The following is an 18,160-nucleotide window of genomic DNA, read 5'->3' as shown; positions in this document are numbered from 1 at the left end:
GTACCGGCTCCCTCTTTCCTCCTAAGAAGTCAAGAATAGACCCTTTTCAACTGTATGACAGGGGTCGGGAAACCCTGTGTCTATGTAATGTTAAGCAAATGGAACAAGTTGTGCTTGCGCCCATTAGAGTGTGTATATGAAACATCATTAATGGTGATGCTCTTCTGAGATTTAGCTTTTTGGTCATGGTCCCCAATACAAGATTATTGTAATCAACTATATTTGTAGAGCATTAGATAACAGGCCAAACCGAGAAACATAAGGAAGCAGCAGGGTACGAGCTTATGCGGAGAGCTGGGATGGAGAAGAGAAAGAGAATAAGTACATTAAGGGTATGTCTACACCCAGCCGCTAGTTCGGCGGCTGGGAATCGAAGTTGTGGGTTCGACTTATCGCGTCTTGTCTGGACGCGATAAGTCGAACCAGGAAGTGATCGCCGTCGACTGCGGTACTCCAGCTATAAGAGAGGAGTACCGCGGCGTCGACGGGGGAGCCTGCCTGCCGCGTGTGGACCGAGGTAAGTTCGAACTAAGGTACTTCGACTTCAGCTACGTTATTCACGTAGCTGAAGTTGCGTACCTTAGTTCGAATTGGGAGGTAAGTGTAGACCAGGCCTAAGTTTAGTTCCAAAGGAGGGCTACCTCCGGAAAGGCTATTTAGAGTCTCAGTGGTAACTATACGTACCTAGTGGCACATTATTGGAAGAGATCCAAGACCTTTTAACAATTTAACAAGTCAGTCTGCTGTCTCCACAGACGAGTACAGAAGCATAATCCAAAATGGACTGCGCCAGGATGATCAAGATCCTAACAGTGCCACAAAATGCAATTTCAGTTACTCTTCCAACTAACAACCTCCCCCTTATTTGTTTCTAAATTACACTTATAACTGTTGACCTGCAGTGGAAGTAAAAGAAGGGGCCGAGAACATGAAAGTCACAAGTTGCACCATGGGAGAGATGAGCTCTGTAGTAACCTGCATCTTGCAAGCAGTAACCCATAATTCAGAAGTCCAAATGTCTTCCACCAGCTGGCCATATTACCTGCTTAAAAATTCTGATCTAAACCCCATCCTCTCTCCCACAAAGAAACAACCATCAAACAAATGATGCTCTGTGGTAGGTTGTTACCTGGCATAAAGTTCCTGCAGTAAAACCTAGACTATCAAAAAGAGGCACTTTTAACCCTCACATTGACTAGTTTTATAGGATGAGAAAAATAATTTTAGCAGTTTTAGTTTAAGTTAAAAAACCCAAACACATGGGAGAATCACTTCAGCTAGGAAGCTATTTGTAAAAACAGTGATCCTGGGTTTCCTGGATCCCTCTGCTTCTCCATTCAGGAAGGCCTCATTCACAATATCACCATTGCAATGCAAATAGTAATTTTTGTAGCACTCAACAGTGACATGGACCATGAAATGCCACTAAATACAGAACTCACAATTTTTTTTACTACTGTTCATCTCAACATCTTCCACGTAAAACAGATTGACAGCTCTCTTTTGAGGTCATGCAAAGCTCTGCTTGAGATTGGGTGGTTTGGGGATTATTTTTGCTTTGTTATATTATAGTGGCAATAAAGTACCTTCTTTGAATGTCACTAGGTCAAATTCAGCCCTGTGTAAGTAGACACAGCTCTTTTAAGAAAGTGGCACATTATTGGAGAAAGTGAATAAGGAAAAGTTATTTACTTGTTCCCATAATATAAGAACTAGGGGCCACCAAATGAAATTAATGGGCAGCAGGTTTAGAACAAATAAAAGGAAGTTCTTCTTCACACAGCACACAGTCAACGTGTGGCACTCCTTGCCTGAGGAGGTTGTGAAGGCTAGGACTATAACAAGGTTTAAAAGAGAACTAGATAAATTTGTGGAGGTTAAGTCCATTAATGGCTATTAGCCAGGATGAGTAAGGTATGGTGTCCCAGCCTCTGTCTGTCAGAGGGTGGAGATGGATGGCAGGAGAGAGATCACTTGATCATTACCTGTTAAGTTCACTCCCTCTGTGGCACCTGGCATTGGCCACTGTCGGCAGACAGGATACTGGGCTGCGTGGACCTTTGGTCTGACACAGTATGGCCATTCTTATGTTCTTAAGACAGGGGAATGGCTCTCAGATAAGAGCTGAATCTAACCCTTGAAATTTTAAGCCTAGAAAAGTTAAAGGGCCCAGTTCCTCACTGTCCATCTTGTGCAGGGCAATAATGAAATGGACACCAAGAGCGACAACCCAATTACAGTGGATTTAACGGAACAAATGCCAAAAGCATATCTTGTTTTTTTCAATTCAGATCCCAGATTTTTAAAATAGGAGCTAAGTAGCAACCCAGAATTAACTGATAATAATGTAACAAAGCCCAAGCTGGATAAGTTAACTGGTTCATATAACTCATGCCACAATGGCATATGACATGAAACAAAAAGGAGAGTTGAAAAAAAAAAAAAAAAAAAAAACAACCTCAGACTGTAAGCATAAAAAAGTTTGTGGAATGTGTAATTTCTCTCATCCTATGATCTACTATTCCATGACATCTGAGCAATACATCTTCTCCTACTAGGAAGTAAATGAGATAGAGTAACTATCGCTCAGGACTAATGCCTAACCCCCAGCAATATTATATATTGAAGTATGGAAGAGGTTCTCCCCCACCCCTTATTCCACCCAACAACCTCTCCTACCTCCAATGTCTTTGGGGGGCAGGGGAGATGTAAGGAGGAAGGTGGCAGAAGATAACAAGGAACGACATTAAGTGAGTTTTTGGAGATGTAGTGTCTAAAAATGAATCCAAAATGTTAATGCAAGTCTCTGGATGTAGTGGTACAATAATTACTGAAACAAAACATCAGTAAAGTTTACTCCTTTCCCATCGCTACACACCCAAAAAAAAAAAATGAGATTTAATGGAGCTGGCCTTGCATTTTAAAATAAGGCAGACAAGTTCACAAAAGCAAGAAACCTGTAAATCAGGTTTTCCACAGCATCCTTTAACTCAGCTGTTTTGTACGTGAACCTCACAACACACAATCTATTAGTGAGTCTTGGTCGAGAAATAGGCCATGTTGTACATGAGGTAAACTGGAAATATGGAGGCCCAATTTATACTGTGCCAGCAGCCATATATTAAAAACGTCAATTACACACAGTTCCAGCTGAACCAGTTACCAACATGGTTTGGCTAGTCAAAGTGCATGGTGTTAAAAGTGTGCTTAAGAACACATTCTAGAGCCACTGTTCTAGCATAGTCTGGCCCCATGCACAGTGGCTGACCAGAGCAGAAAGCCAGTTTAACAAGAACTATGTTTAAGTAGTGTTTCTTAATATTGTATTAAGCCTAATTGGAGTGGTTTTTTGTTCAATAGGGTAAAGCACCGTCACTGGACTTGCCCCATTTTAAATGTTTCTTTTTTGAAACAAAACAATTGAAGTATCCTATTTTGAAAAAGTACAGCATGTAATGCAGTACACTAGGGTGATCCAACAGACAGCCTTGGGCAAAAGTACAGCATGCTTAAGGCATAAAAATTTTTGTTTTTAAAAAAGGACTCAGACTATGATACTGAGAAGACTATTTTAAATTCTACATAGTATGCCTAGCACAAGGATAACTGCAGTTGTAAATATGGCCATTAAATGGTTCTTCAAAAGTTTTTACATATAGTTATGTATCCTCTTTCATCTCTCTCCCCCTCTTTACTACCGTCCCTCCTCTTCCTACTGTCACTCTGGGATCTTCACTTCCCACATGCACTATATGATTATTGCTCTCCCCCCATGCTCTGCTATTAGCCGTCACACTAGGGAAGCAGAGTTTTACTAAAATCCTGTTCTTTGGAAGTGCTGTGTGCAGACACTTCAAGGATCACAATTTTTGTACATTTAATTTTGTTCCCAGTCTGCTGTACATAATGAAGCAGAACAATACAATACAGCATGTTCAAGACCATACCCTGTCAGATAAAAATTAAGACAACTCCCAGGGAAACAAACTACTTCTGTACTCCGAACTACTTACATACAAAAGGTGTTGGGTTAAGCATATAGTCTTCATTCAGAATTTCATACCTTTGTGGGTTTGACTTGAACTTAATTTGGTTATCTCCTCCTTCTCTACTACATATGCTTCATGTTTCCATCTTAGTTTTTAGAATCTCTCCATTTCCCTCACAATTAAGAGCCCATATTGCAGCAACCATCAATCCAAGACAAGAACTGTATACCATTCCTACAGAGGGGGTATTTCCCTTTCCCAAATAGCATGGGGAGTGGTGTAGGGGAAGGGCTGGGAATTTAGTGCCATGTCTCTCACAATGCACTTCAGACTACAACCATTACGCTAACTTTAATGTAATCCTGACACCTGGTGTGTTTAATATGTACAGTTATTTTACATTTCACTATATAACAAAAGAATGACTTGATACTCTGACTCATGCGATTTCCCCAGAACTACCCATTGCAGTTCTCAGACAACAGAAACTTTCACCAACACCTGCCCCCCTGGAAGATATCTAAGTAAATCCTGAAATAAAAGGAGCTGTATACAGATAAATACAGATTAGGATGGGCTGGTTGGAAGAAAGCCATAACTGTTGGGAAGCCTTCATATTCCCCACCCTCATTTTTCCTGGCAATTTTCATTTAGAAAAACAAGCAGTGGCTAACGCCAGCCAGTCTGCACGTAATTTTAAGAAAGCAGGATCTTAAAAAACAGAGGGTGTGTCAGGAGGCAATTTAAAAATAAGTAAATAAGTTTGCTGCTAAGGGTATCAATGACTTTAGCCTCCACTACATGAAATGCAAATTGTAAAGTTCATCCACACTTTCATTTTGATCGAAGGAAGAATTGTGTTTTGAACAACCAAACAACCTCAGGATGTTATAGAGCCAAGTGGAACATAAGGGCTCACAGGATTAAGGACAAGTGTTGCAATAATTATTTTTAGTTTTAGCTACACTTCTCAGTTAGATATTTACTTCAGCTAATGTACCATTTGTTTTGTATTTGTTGATAAATGGTGTGTGGAGATACAAGAGAATATATATCACATATGGAGTTTTTAAACCCATTGCTACCATGAATACGTCACAGAATTTTGACCATCAAAATTCACAGACAAGTCAATTCCATGAAACTTTTTTTTTTAAATCTACACAAAAACTCAGGTGAAACATTAAGACAGTGGAGTAATGTCTGAAGGAATACATTCAGGCACACTAAGGAGAAAGTATCAGAAGGGTAGGCGTGTTAGTCTGGATCTGTAAATGCATCTGACGAAGTGGGTGGTTCACCCATGAAAGCTTATGCTCCAATACATCTGTTAGTCTATAAGGTGCCACAGGACTCTTTGAAACTTCAAGAGCCTTTCACCAAAATGCCATGTAGTTACCTACAAAAATGACATTTAAAAAAAAAAAAAAAAAAAAAAAAAAAGCTAGGAATCAAATTTATTCAGTGGAATCATGCATTTTAGATCAGCTATTGCACTTGCCAAGATGTAAAGATCCTTTATGTGCCCAGATATATGTCTTGATTGCCATCTACATGCCCTACATCACATCTTGAAAGATTAAGAAATTGTCGTCTATTTTGGACAGAGAGGTGGGGAGCAGGGAGGCAGAGATACTACTTGTAAAGTCTGCAGAATTGTTCAGATTCATCTTCCATATGTAAGAAATGCCAATATTTTACTCCTCCACTTAAAAAGCATGGTCAAAACAATACAATCATAACCTATACTATCTGTACTTGGTAATCTAGGACCTCATACAAATCCCATTGAAGTCAACTGAAAGATTCCCATCAAAATTTCAGTGGGTTTTGGATTAGGCCTCCAACACAGGGACATTCTTACACAAGTAAGCCTTCCCTCCCATTTAGGGAATAGAAAAATCCTACCATCATTTGCTGCAGCAGAGATACTATACAATGAAGGGGTGTCTCAGGTTTTCTAAACAACATTTTTATTTATTATATATTATTTTTTAAAAACAAGCTCTAGAAAGCTGAGCATGGATTCTCTCCCTCAAAGTCTAGTTTGTATAGGTTTTCCCACACCACAAAGGGGGAGCAGAAAGACATTTATCAAAAGATTGGAAAGTGTATTTATAAAGCCACAAAAATCGTCAAGGGGACTCAGGGGCAAGTGTCGCATGAGAAATTAAATGTTTTAAAAAGAAGATTCACTAGACTTCTAGCAGACACTGTCCTTTTTAAAGTGACGTGCTTAGGTTTACACAGGAAGTTTGTTACAGAGCAAGGATCAGAACCCTTGCAGTCCAGTTTACAGCCTTGTGTTTTAAACCACTAGACTATGCTTTCCCCTTTAAGAGAACTGAACACAACTATGCTAGTTGACATGCAGTGATAATGCCACAAAGATGTTACTACCTTCTGAAAAGGTTTACCCTTATTTAGCACCTGGTCCCGCCACCTCCTCTCATTCTTTGAGAAACAGAAAAGAAATTCCCATACATAGGAGCCATCTATCTACAGTAGTACCCCTCCCTAAAGGATATTGTATGAAAATCATCAACACAACTTTCATCAGACATACAAGTACGTCTGAAATATCACCATGAACAAGCTCTGAAGATGCCACTTTTACCAGTGAGTTTATGGAAGAAGCAGAACATGTCAAACAGTCAATTCAAGTTACTAGAAGAAACCTAGTATATTGGATATATTGCTGAAAGTGACATTTGGACAAATTCATTGTTATAAGCAGCAGATAGTTTCTCATTTAAGCAGCAGAAGCAGAGGAAAGCTGAATAATTCATAGACGAGTTACAATTATGGAGTAAGGGCGTATCAGTTTTTCCTGTACTATTTTTTTAAGCTAGAGTGGGGGACAATACACATTTAATACATGAGAATTTGCATACTTGACAGGAACTTCAAGTTTCTGTTCCAACATGTGAAACAAGTTAATAATTTACACTTCTATAGCACCTATCAGGCAAGGAAGTAACTTTATACACTTTTTAGACTTGCAACAATATTGGGAATATTTAACCCATTTTGCAGATAGGGAAACTAACACAAAAAGTTAGTTTAATCTTGGGAAAGTCAGTTGTCAGTGGCAGTGCCAGGAACAGGACCCAGGAGTCCTGCCTTCCTCTTCCATACTCCAAACACTAGACCACATTGCATCCTAAAAATGAAAAAATATTCAGGTCTGTCCTTTGCAACAAAAACTAAAAGAAGAGTCAGGATAACATGATCATCTGTAGTCTTAGCACATAATGAACCCGAGGACAGACAGCATACAGAATAGAATGGATGTCTATAAACCAGTTTTTTGGTGGTGATTATGAATAAAAATGTTTCCATGTACTAAGAATTATATTAGGAATCTTTATTTCATGTGATGTGTGTGTTTGAAAAGCCTTAGACTGGCACAACAAGGATAAGACTTTCCAAAACGGCCAACAATTTTGGATACTTCCATTTTTAGGTGTCTAATTTAAGAAATCTTAAATTGAAAGGCGACTGATTTTCAAAAAGTGCTACGCACTTACCTTTTGCAAAACCAGTGCCCTTTAAAGGGATCAGATGGGTCACTTAAAAACAATGGAGGCACCCTAAATCATTAGTAACTTTTAAACCAACTTTTTCTCTCAATAGCTCTGAAGACTCAACAGTAAGATGCACCAAAACCACTTCCCTTTTTAATAGTCACAGAGACAAGCTATCCCTCCTTACCTACATCACCCACACGATTATGGACACAAGAAGCCCTTACCACATGGAAGTAACCTCTAGTGTCAGCTGCTCAGAGAGAGTGCACCCCCTTTATGGTTTGCATCCACTCCTTCACTCAAGGTCATATTTCCCCATTTCAGTAATTAATCTTTTACAGCTTCTGCCACAGTGGCAATACTCATGGGTAGAACAAGCAACAGCTATTTTTTTTTTTTTTTGAGGCTACAGCACCATGGCTGATCTTAAGAGGAATGCTAAACTGAAACACAAACCAACCCGTTTCAGAGGTAGAGTATATACTTCACTCTTTTAGCCATCCCACAGATTAAAAAGCCCAAAAGTCTATTCCAAGTGATAATCTATAGAGCTATTCAACAGGCTATTTCCCCACATTTTGTTGCACAGGTAGTTCAAGTATGGAAGCATGACAGCAGGTAGCCACTCACCTTTTTGAGGTACTCATGTCAACAGGTTCATCACCTGTCTGCACCTCCACTTTAATAGTTGCTTTTACCTCCCCTCCTTTTAATAATCCTTGGACTTTCCCAGCTCCAGGATCAGTCTTTATTTTAATGTCACCTTCAGTCTTTATATCTGTTCCCAACAGTCCTTTGTCCATTTTAATTTTTTTACTGTCCACGTCATTTTGGGTTATTTCTCGTTCTAGTGCTCGCTTCTGACTTCGTGTCCTGCATGCTTCCTCTGTCATTGTGAAGCTCTGAGGGGGCGGGGGAGGAAGAAGAGAGAGAAATCAGTAAAATACATTTTGAGAAAAATAAATCAACTGTTAATTTAAAAAAAAAAGGCCAAGATAGGATGGTGCTGCAAAAGAAGAAATCCTGAAAGAGCAATTAAAGTATTGCAGTGCGCTTACTCACCCTATCCTTAGAGTAGATTTTAGTCTGAAGTTACTATAGAGTTACTCAACACTTTTTTTATTTAAAGCAACTATAGTTGTAAAATGTAAACTCTAAAAATATCTTGTAACAGAATGCAGGAGATTGTACAGGAATGCAACTGAAACAAAGTTTGGTTGAAGGGGGAAGATTTTCTTTTTATTTGCCTCACATGCAAATGAGGCAATTTTTTTCTACTTTTTAATCTAGGATTAGAGTTTTGGGGGGATTTTTACCATGAATTTCTTAGTACTTGTATCTGATTGCAAATTTCAGGAATCAGACGTTGTGGGGAAAGGACTACCATGCCCTGAGTGAAGAGAATCTCTTCCATGTTTCCTTACAGTTTGCCACTAGAGATTAAGGCACTGCCATTGTAATATTTAAGTTATACTTTCTTCTCTCTTAATGAATGAGCCAGGCTTTTCCACTCGCTGCACAGGAAGTGCTTAACTCCTGTGGGATCACAGTTAACTCGTTGTATGCCAAAGTCATAGAAACTTTTGCTTTTGGTGAGCTTTGGCATTTCAGTCTGCCATTTCACTGTACCTGCAGACCCACATCTGATTAAAAAAAAGCTGAGTCAGTTTTTGATCCCATGACATCACTGGGCTCCACATGACCCTTCCCAGGATTCAGTCTGAGAGACAAAGCACTTTCTAGAAAACCAGTCTGAACCGGTTCCAGACAACAAGCTGAAGTGTTAACCCTCACAGAGACACGACAGCAAAAGCAGCAGCAGCAATGTGTCTGCAAGACTGCTGCTGGCATTCCAAAACACAAGTCTGGGAGAGCATCACTGCTCTTAAAGGGACAGTGCTTTTAATTTCACATTACAACACAGCAGTGCATCTGTTATTCTGCTCGTCCCATCCCTTCAGGGAAAGCACAGCATTCACTTAAAAAAAATAAAAATAAAAAAAAACAGTTCTTAAAAGTAGTTTAGTTTCTTATAGATTAAATTAAGCACAAGGCCAATAACTAAAAGTCACCAATAGAACTTAAGCTTCCCAAAAACAAAAAAAAAGTCTAGGTGTGTTTGGAAGTGAGGGACAGTGGAGTAGTTCGTTATACCATACAATTTATTTCCTATTCTATTTTACACCTCCTGTTCCCATCAAGTCACGGTCCTGTATCTACAGCATACCAGATTATCAATTCAGACAGCTCTATAGGAAATTTTATGCAAGCAAAAGTAGACTCACAAGAAGTTTCTTTACATAACTTTTGTTTGGAAACTTAACCAAAAATATTCATTTATATTAACGGACATCAGCTAGTTCACAATGAGGCCACATTTAAACTAAAATCTTGAAGAACAATGTGCTTTTAAACAGGAGACAGGTTGGGTGAACGTTGGTGTTCATGAAAGTGAGGGACTAATAGCACTGTCCAGGAAGAAAGCCAGGTGGCTATCAAGATTTTCTACATAGCTTAGCCAATAGACCTCCGTTCTAACATGCAGCAACCCCTGCTATTCCAGTTCTGGGCCTCGCCATACAATTCTTCCAAAGCACCCCAGTTCTTGCCTGCAGCATCCTTACTGCTCCACTCTGAGTAGCCCATGAACAATCTCACAATGATGCCACAAAAAACGGCCCCACACAGACTAAAGCTTGGTCTATGCTTAAATGTTAGGTCAGCACTATGGTCAGTCACAGATGTGAAAAAAAAAACCCCCCCCCCCCCCCCCCACTGACATAGCTATGCTGACCTAATCCCCCAGTGTAGAAGACAGCTTCTGTTGATGGGGCTAATTTTGTTTGGAGAGGTGGTGGTCGGTCCTACACAGACCGAAGGGGTGCGTCTACATCACAGGGTTATGCCGGCATAGCTATGCTGGCAGTTTCCATTGAAATTTGAACCCAGGCCTCAAGACAGAAGGCCACTCTACTAATCCAATGTATTGTCTAGTCTGCTTATACTAGAGTTTTTGTTTTTAATGTAAACATGCTGACTTTCTTGGTCAGTATTTTAAAACAAGTGTACTCATTTTATTGGCTATCTGCATTATAATAAGGAAGGCTTGTGTTTATTTTCAATTTTTTCTTATTCTGTAGTCTAGCAAAGCTGGAAGTGTGGCAGAGCTATGGTGTCACATAATTAAACCCTCTTGCCAGTGAAGCAAGACTGACTCCAAAAGTAATCTGGACCTGATTTTTGGTGAGAGATTGCTTTACATTCCTCCCAGAACTTAAAACACAAAGAAGGTGAATCAGAAGGGAGTGGGAGGCAGGTTTCACGGCTCTGAATGGCAAATCAAGACCCCCCCACCTCACAGAGATTAAGTTAAAAATCTCTAGCAGATCCAGTCATACCACATGCTCCAATAAAGTGCTAAGGCAAAGTGTCTAGTAGTTAGAGCATGGGACAAGGAAGCAGGACTCTTAGGTTTTATACCCAACTCTTATATGGACACATTGCATTACTGTGGGAAAGGCACAACCCTCTCATATGGTCTTCTCATGTCTCTCCAATACTCAGAATACATATGGATGTGGAAGCAATGAACGACAAGGTGGGTGAAGTAATATCTTTTATTGGCCCAACATCTATTGGTGAAAGAGACAAGCTTTCAAGTTTACACAGAACTCAAGAAGAGCTCTGTGTAAGTTTGAAGGCTTGCTCTTTCACCAGCAGACGTTGGTACAAAAAAACAAAACACAACACACCCCAAACTTATGAGTATGATATTCATCCAGCTCAGAGGCATCTTGATACTGAATGCCAAATACTAAAAAGTGTAAAATTGTCATGGTGGCGGAAGAGACAAATGAGACCATTCAGTGGAAACAGCCTCCTCTTGCATATAAACCCCTCTTTTGAAAATGAGGATGCTCTCTCACCCACAGCCCTCTCAGCCACAAGTGTCCAGTGGAGGAAATTGGACACCAAAAGCCCGCTTTGCATAGATACTGAGCGCCTGCAGCTTCCTTTGACCTCAACTGAGTTTTCATTGCTCAGCACCACTGAAGAGTCAGGTCCTAGATTATGCTAAAATATACTCCAAAATGTTCACTATTTCAGTTCTTTCATCTTCTCCAGTTACATGATACGTGGGTAAACCCAAGTGTTTTGAATAGCCTTTGTGATTCCACAATATTTTAAAGGTCACACATGAACCCTCGTTCTGCAAATGCCATACTATATTTTCAAGTTCTGCTTCAAGTTCTATGCATTATTCTCTATGGCACGTAATACTATAAGCAACAAAAGGAAACTCAACTCTCATATCTGCACTTTGTGAACTCCCTTGATGCACCTGCCCCCATACATTTTAGAGCAGAATTCAGAGTCTTGGTTCTCAATTTGTTAACAGCTTTTAGATTAGATCTAGTTATTTCAGAGACCCCCTCATTTCTTCTAACCCTCCAGGATAGATACACTCCAACTATAAGGTGCTGGGGGCAGAGTGTTTTCCATGGTGGACCTCCCCATGCACCATCTCACCAACAGGTCAAATTGAACCCAAACCTGACAGTGTCCACATCAAAATGGGAGATTCACCTTTTCAAGGAAGCTTTTCCCAGTATTTTGTTCTGCATGATATATACCTTTGACCCAGTGGTTCTCAAACTTTTCTACCGGTGACCCCTTTCACATAGCAAGCCTCTGAGTGCGACCCCCCTTATAAATTAAAAACACTTTAAAATATATTTAACACCATTATAAATGCTGGAGGCAAAGCCAAGTTTGGGGTGGAGGCTGACAACTCGTGACCCCTCCCCCCCCCATGTAATAACCTCGCAACCCCCTGAGGGGTCCTGACCCCCAGTTTGAGAACCCCTGCCTTAGACATTCAACCAGGCTCAAATTCCCTTTTTGTTTACTGAACCCACCACTTCAATTTTTTTTCTTGAAAAGAAAATGTCATGTCATGTCATGTCATAGGTAGATTCTCTCACTTCCAGGACTACACTGGCTCTCCTCACATAGGGCTTAAAATCACAGATCCATTTTCTAGCATGGACGGGACTTTAACTGTGGCCACTAACACAGAACTAAGTTTTAACTATTTCAGGGAACAAAAACTGTTATAACCACTTTGAGGAATCCAGTTACAAATGTAGGCCAGAGTTGTATTTAGCTTGGCATGGAAAGGAGGGAAAGGAAATAAATCAGGAAAGTTTCTTAAAGAAACTGAAGAATACAGTTTCCCAGGGGAAGAGGTAGAAACACCATAACTTGAGTAGAGAGTCTGTAAGGAACAATCCTGCAGGAGTTTGAAGGAATTATTGTCTTTTCCACCAAACCACAATAAAAAAGTATCTCACCTGTATGTTTTTGATAAAACAATACACAGTGAAATTGTTTATATGGACATTAGGCTTCAGGTTAGCATGCAGTTGAAATAAATTGGCAATTCACACTTTTCTGAGCTATTGTTCCACTCTGTCTGTAGACTTTTTGGATAACAATGCATCTTTTTACGTTGGGATAGTTATTTCCCCAGCACTAAGGGCTAGAATTAATCTTTTCCTGAAGGGATAGATACATAAAAACTATTGGAATCACCAGAAGTGCCAGATTGTTGGTCCAACTCATTCTGGACTGTAATAAATTTACACCATTCAAATGTATTTTGAAAGATAGAAGGGAAAACTAGGATTACACAGAAGTTCTTCTCACTCTCTCTCACACATATGCACATTACAAATTTGCACACAGCAATCCAACGGCCCTTTCACTGAACTGTCCAAAAAATTTGAGACACAAGGTGGGTGAAGTAATCTTTTATTGGTGAGACAAAAGCTTTAGAGCTTACAAAGAGCTCTTCTTCAGACCTGAAGAAGAGCTCCAAAGCTTCTGTTTCTCACAAACAAATGCTGGTCCAACAACAGATCTTACCTCGCTCACCTTGTCTCGCTAATATCCTGGGGCCAACACAGCTACAGAAACAAAAAATAAAATAGTCTTTTGGATCAGAAATTTATTTATACTAGTAGGTCAAATACCATGCCCATCTATGGCACCAATAGCATTCCCACTGGCAAAGACAGCAACAGAAATGTTTCCTGGAACCTGCCAAAAGTTCTTCCCCAATTCCCTTCCTTCCAAAAAACAAAGGAAAAATACAAGACAAACCTGGTTTGAATCAGCCAGTGTCTTTTCCAACATGGATGTGTATGAGAGACTCCTATCACATACTGCCCAGAACGCCTCCCACTTGCAAAGATGACAAAAAAGGATTGCGAGATCCTGGAACAATTATCTGCTCGCTTTCTTTTGCCACTGTAGGGGAAAGTGATAGAACAGGAAAAAGTAGATGAGTTCCAGTTTAAGACTTGGGAAATTTGTGCTCCCGCCCCCCAAAAGGTGTGCAGTCCAGCCAGGAATAACCAGATTCCCAGTGACAATAGTCTATTTGGAGACCTTTGTATACTAAAGTCCTGAAAGACTTGAGCTAAACAAGCATATATCTGCTTCAGGGAGGTCGGGAAAGAAATCAGAACTTTGCTTTGTTATATTCCAAGACACACTGCAAATGAAAGTAAAAAATTGCCCAGTTAAAAGTGGTCTGATCTGCTTCCATAGTTTGGGAACCTGGCCAGAGCTCACTTCCAAAAGTTCTCTCTCCAGGTGGCAGGCAAAACAAAGCAACCCACACCACCACCTCACACCCCACATAACCCACCGCACCCTGCTAAAATGCCAGTCCACTTTATGGAGGATTTCCAGATTCACACTAGTTGTAAACAAGATCAATCCACACTCTGGCCAAAATCTTTCAAGCTTCTAACAAATATCAGTACGGTCACATCTACGTTACCAACTGTGCAAGCTGCATCAGAATACGGCTGCCAAAATTTGTATATCCCTTGGCTACATGCAGACTTGGCTGCTTGCATAGGTGCTGCATGTACTCACCAGGTGCGCCTGTGTCGGTGTAAAGTACTCTGCACCAAAGGCAGGTATCCTAATGTGTCATGTGCAACCATCTGGCACAATACCTTTCTGGAAATTTTTGCAATGTATTGTGGGACAGAAGTGATTTGTCCAGAGATCTCTGGGAGCTAGGTATCAAATTCCCAGCATGCAACTTTCTGCATCCCATAACACAACTTCCCCCCCCCCCCCTTTTTTTTTTTAATCCCACAAACCCAGGCAGCACTTTTTGGTGTCTGCCATCTCTGACAGACGCATGGAGCCCAGAGCTCTGCACTATTCTCGTGAACACTGCAAATACAGGACACACTATTCTCTGGTATTTGCAGACCTGCAGGAAAAGCCACAATAATGTGGGACATGAAGATTTTGCCAAGGACAGTTTTCTGAGACACAAAGAAAGACAATTCAAGATTGTTGTTAAGGTTCATGGAGCAGCTGCAGATGGTAAAAGGCCACTTCTGGGCCCAAGAAATAAGCACTGACTGGTGGATCACATCGTAATGCAGGTTTGGGACGATGAGTAGTGGCTGCAGAACTTTCAGATGCTAGAGCCATTCATGTGCCGAGCCCATCCCAGCCCTCTAGCGCATGGACACCCAAGAAGAGCTACACTGACAGCGGACAAGCAAGCGGTGATCACACTCTGGAACCCTGCAACATCGGACTGCTGCTGATCAGTCGGAAATCATCTTGGAGTTGGAGAATCCACAGTTGAGGGCCATTATCCAAGCACGTAGGGCCATTAGTTATCTACTGCCATGCAGGACTCAGACTCTGCAACGTGCAGGAAATCTGGATGGATACGCAGCAATGGGGTTCCCAAACAGCAGTGGAGCAAAAGATGGCACACGTATCCCTATTTTGGCACCAGCCCACTTTGCCAAACTACCTCAACAGAAAGGGCTACTTTTCTATGGTTAAGCAAGTATTGGTTGCTCACAAGGGATGTTTCACCAATCTCAATGTGGGCTGGTCAGGAAAGGTACATGACACTCACCTCTTTAAGAGCACAGGACTCTTCAGAAAGCTGCAAGAGGGAACATTCTTTCCCGACCAAGGGGATCACCACTAGCTATACTGAAATACCAACAGTGATTCTGGGGGACCCAGCCTACCCTTTATTCCCCAGCTCACAAAGCTGTACACTAGCCACATCAACAGCCCCAAGGAAAGATTCAGCTATCAGCTTATTCTGCATGTACTAAGTACTGAATGTGCTTTTGGTAGACTGAAGGGATGCTAGCGGTGTTTACTCACTAGATTGGAACTCAGCAAGAAAGATCTCAATGGTTACAGCTGCCTGTTGTGTCCTGCATAACACCTGTGAGGCAGAGGGAGAAAGCTGCCATCTGACTTTCAACAGCCAGAACAAGGGTTATTCTAGAAGCCTGATGTGGAGCTATGTGGCTCAGGGAGGCTTTGAAAGAGCACTTTAGTGGCCAGCTGCAGCAGTGTTGTGCGCTGGAGTGTTCTCTGAGCCTGGAGTTCTGGGTGCTGCTAAGAACTGTGTAGTGTTTGCTGTACGTGCATAAATGACTGGGTACTGGTACAAGTACTGTTGTCTTTGATAATCACTATGAATTCTGCAATATTTGTTGTGAACTAGTAAAGATAAAGATCAAGTTCTATTTTTGGGTAATTAAATTGAGTGGGGGGAAAAAATCCCGAAATTCAATACACAAAAGCCCCTGCAGGTAATGTTATACAATTTTTAACATAATTAAAGGATGTAAACATTTATATCCATTTGAGTACACAAAAAGTAGTTGTATGTGTAGCCACAACGGACAACTGTGTTCTTACAGGTCAGTATGTGAAGCTGTGCCTTTCTTTGCTGTCCCCCAGTGTCGAGTAGTAGGGGGCACTGATGGGTCCCTTGATACCATATGGTATGTTGGGGAGGGAGGGGAAGAGGTCTTAGGACAATGCTCATGGAGTTCTCCAAGGGCTGCATAGGATGGAGAGTTTGGGAGCATTTGGGTTTGCTGACTGAGAAGACCCTTTATGTTCTGGTGCATTTCCCTCTCCTTGCCCTGCTGGGACTCATGGGCCTTTCCTGTCCTCTTGATCTTTCTTCATGCTGTCAGTCATGCCAAGCCCCTAGTTCACAGTCTGATGAAACACTGTTTCACAAGATCCTGCGAGCCAGGTCTTCCCTATTCCTATTCTCTCTCCTCCTCCTGGTCATGCGTTCTGTGAGTGGAGGGGGCACCCACCAAGCCAGAAGCTGCTGATAAAGACAGACGTATCACTGGATTTAGTGTCAGTGGAAAGAGAAAATAAGTTTCTAAACTCCCTTTTCTTGTAAAACACAAGCAATGCTTATTGACACTTCAGCTCTGGAGCACCTCAGCACAGCACCGCTCTCCAGCTCCAGCCATGATAACAGGATCAAGGGATGATGTGGATTTTCTGTTGCAAGACGCTATACGATTTCAGTCCCTACTCCATGGATACGACTATAGGGCAGCGGCACTGAATATTTGCACTATTTTCCACAAGCAGTGATAATTTTAGCTGCTCTCTCATTCCTCAGGATCACAAAGGCACAAAGAACACAGCTGTTACTGTCTCCTGAAGCTGCCCGGGCCTATATGCCACTAGCTTGTTTACTGCAATGGTGCCAGCTGAACTCATCACAGAATGGCATGGCAAAGTATCCTACCATAGAGGAAGAAATAAGGTAGTCTTCTCTAGAAACCTTCAGGAGAAGATTACAGAGTACCCCCATGAAAGTTTCATAGAGATTTCTCAGGAGGATAAGAGGAATGTACCTATGCACATAAACAAAATGTTCTGCGTTGCCCACTCTACTTAACCCAACAGGGAAATGAAAAGCAGGTACCAATTCTACCTCTTTCTTGTATCGCTACCTCTTCTTCTATGACTAAAACAATTAAGAGTTGATACCTTTGGTTTCTTAGCTTGGGGGGATGGGCTGGTGCCATCTTTGAATTTGATCACAAGAAAAATCGTGTACACATACTTGAGTTCCTCCATGTTTGCCTGATGGGACTAGCTACACGGTGGCAGAGCCTCAAACAGGTCCTGGTTTGCAGCATGGCTAGAGTCCTCCACCATGTCTCCCCCCAACTCCCTTTCTTCCTCACTGTTCACAGTAGGGGTCTCCGGGTCAGGCTCCTCCAAAGTATCCACAGTGATCTATGGGGAGCTGGTGCGGGTTTCTGCCAAGTACAGCATGCAGATCCTTGTAGAAGTGGCAGGTCTGCAGTGTAGGGCCAGATCTGTTGTGCTCCCTTGCCTTGCGGAATGCCTGGCAGAGTTCCTGTACTTTTACGTGGCACTGCTGCTGGTCCCTCTCACACCCCTTTGCCTGAATTCCCTGTGCAATCTGCTCCTAGATGGACATGTTTCTACAGCTGGTCCATTGATGTGCTTGCACAGCCTCCTCTCTCTGTGTAAGCCCAGGAGACCCAATACTTCCTGTCTACTCTGGGTAGGAGCGCATCTTGTATGTGGAGCTGGCCTGGTCGGTTCGGCAGTTGCCCACAAGGGTGAGCTACTAGATGTGATTGCCAAGGTGGGCAATCAGGAAAGGTATTACAAAAAAACATGGGGGGAGGGGGGAGTTAAAGGGTGGATGGAGTGGCTTTTGGTCTCTCTGACCCTTGGGCAGTGGAGTTTAAAGTTGTCACAAGAGTGGTCAGTGTC

The 18,160-nt window shown here is 41.6% G+C and overlaps 1 protein-coding gene across 8 annotated transcripts in view; it reads right to left on the bottom strand.

Annotated features, from left to right (window-relative positions):
* Nucleotides 1–18,160, bottom strand: part of GATAD2A (GATA zinc finger domain containing 2A) — a 109,629-nt gene that overhangs the window by 27,858 nt on the left and 63,611 nt on the right. For 6 of the 8 annotated variants that reach the window (XM_026654887.2, XM_026654890.2, XM_026654888.2 and 3 more), the window contains exons 3-4: nucleotides 13,685–13,831; nucleotides 8,150–8,421 (exon numbers count right to left, since the gene is read on the bottom strand). In XM_026654887.2, the coding sequence (XP_026510672.1) occupies nucleotides 8,150–8,421; nucleotides 13,685–13,717 (305 nt within the window). In that variant the 5' untranslated portion in view covers nucleotides 13,718–13,831. Of the gene's footprint in view, nucleotides 1–8,149; nucleotides 8,422–13,684; nucleotides 13,832–18,160 lie in introns of those variants that run through there. The other 2 variants (XM_026654889.2, XM_024219090.2) reach the window with 2 other exon arrangements.

Source organism: Terrapene carolina, unplaced genomic scaffold (assembly GCF_002925995.2).
Source record: "Terrapene carolina triunguis isolate 2854851 unplaced genomic scaffold, T_m_triunguis-2.0 Scaffold194, whole genome shotgun sequence".
Taxonomy (NCBI): Eukaryota; Metazoa; Chordata; order Testudines; family Emydidae; genus Terrapene; species Terrapene triunguis.
This window is presented reverse-complemented; position numbering and strand designations above follow the sequence as displayed.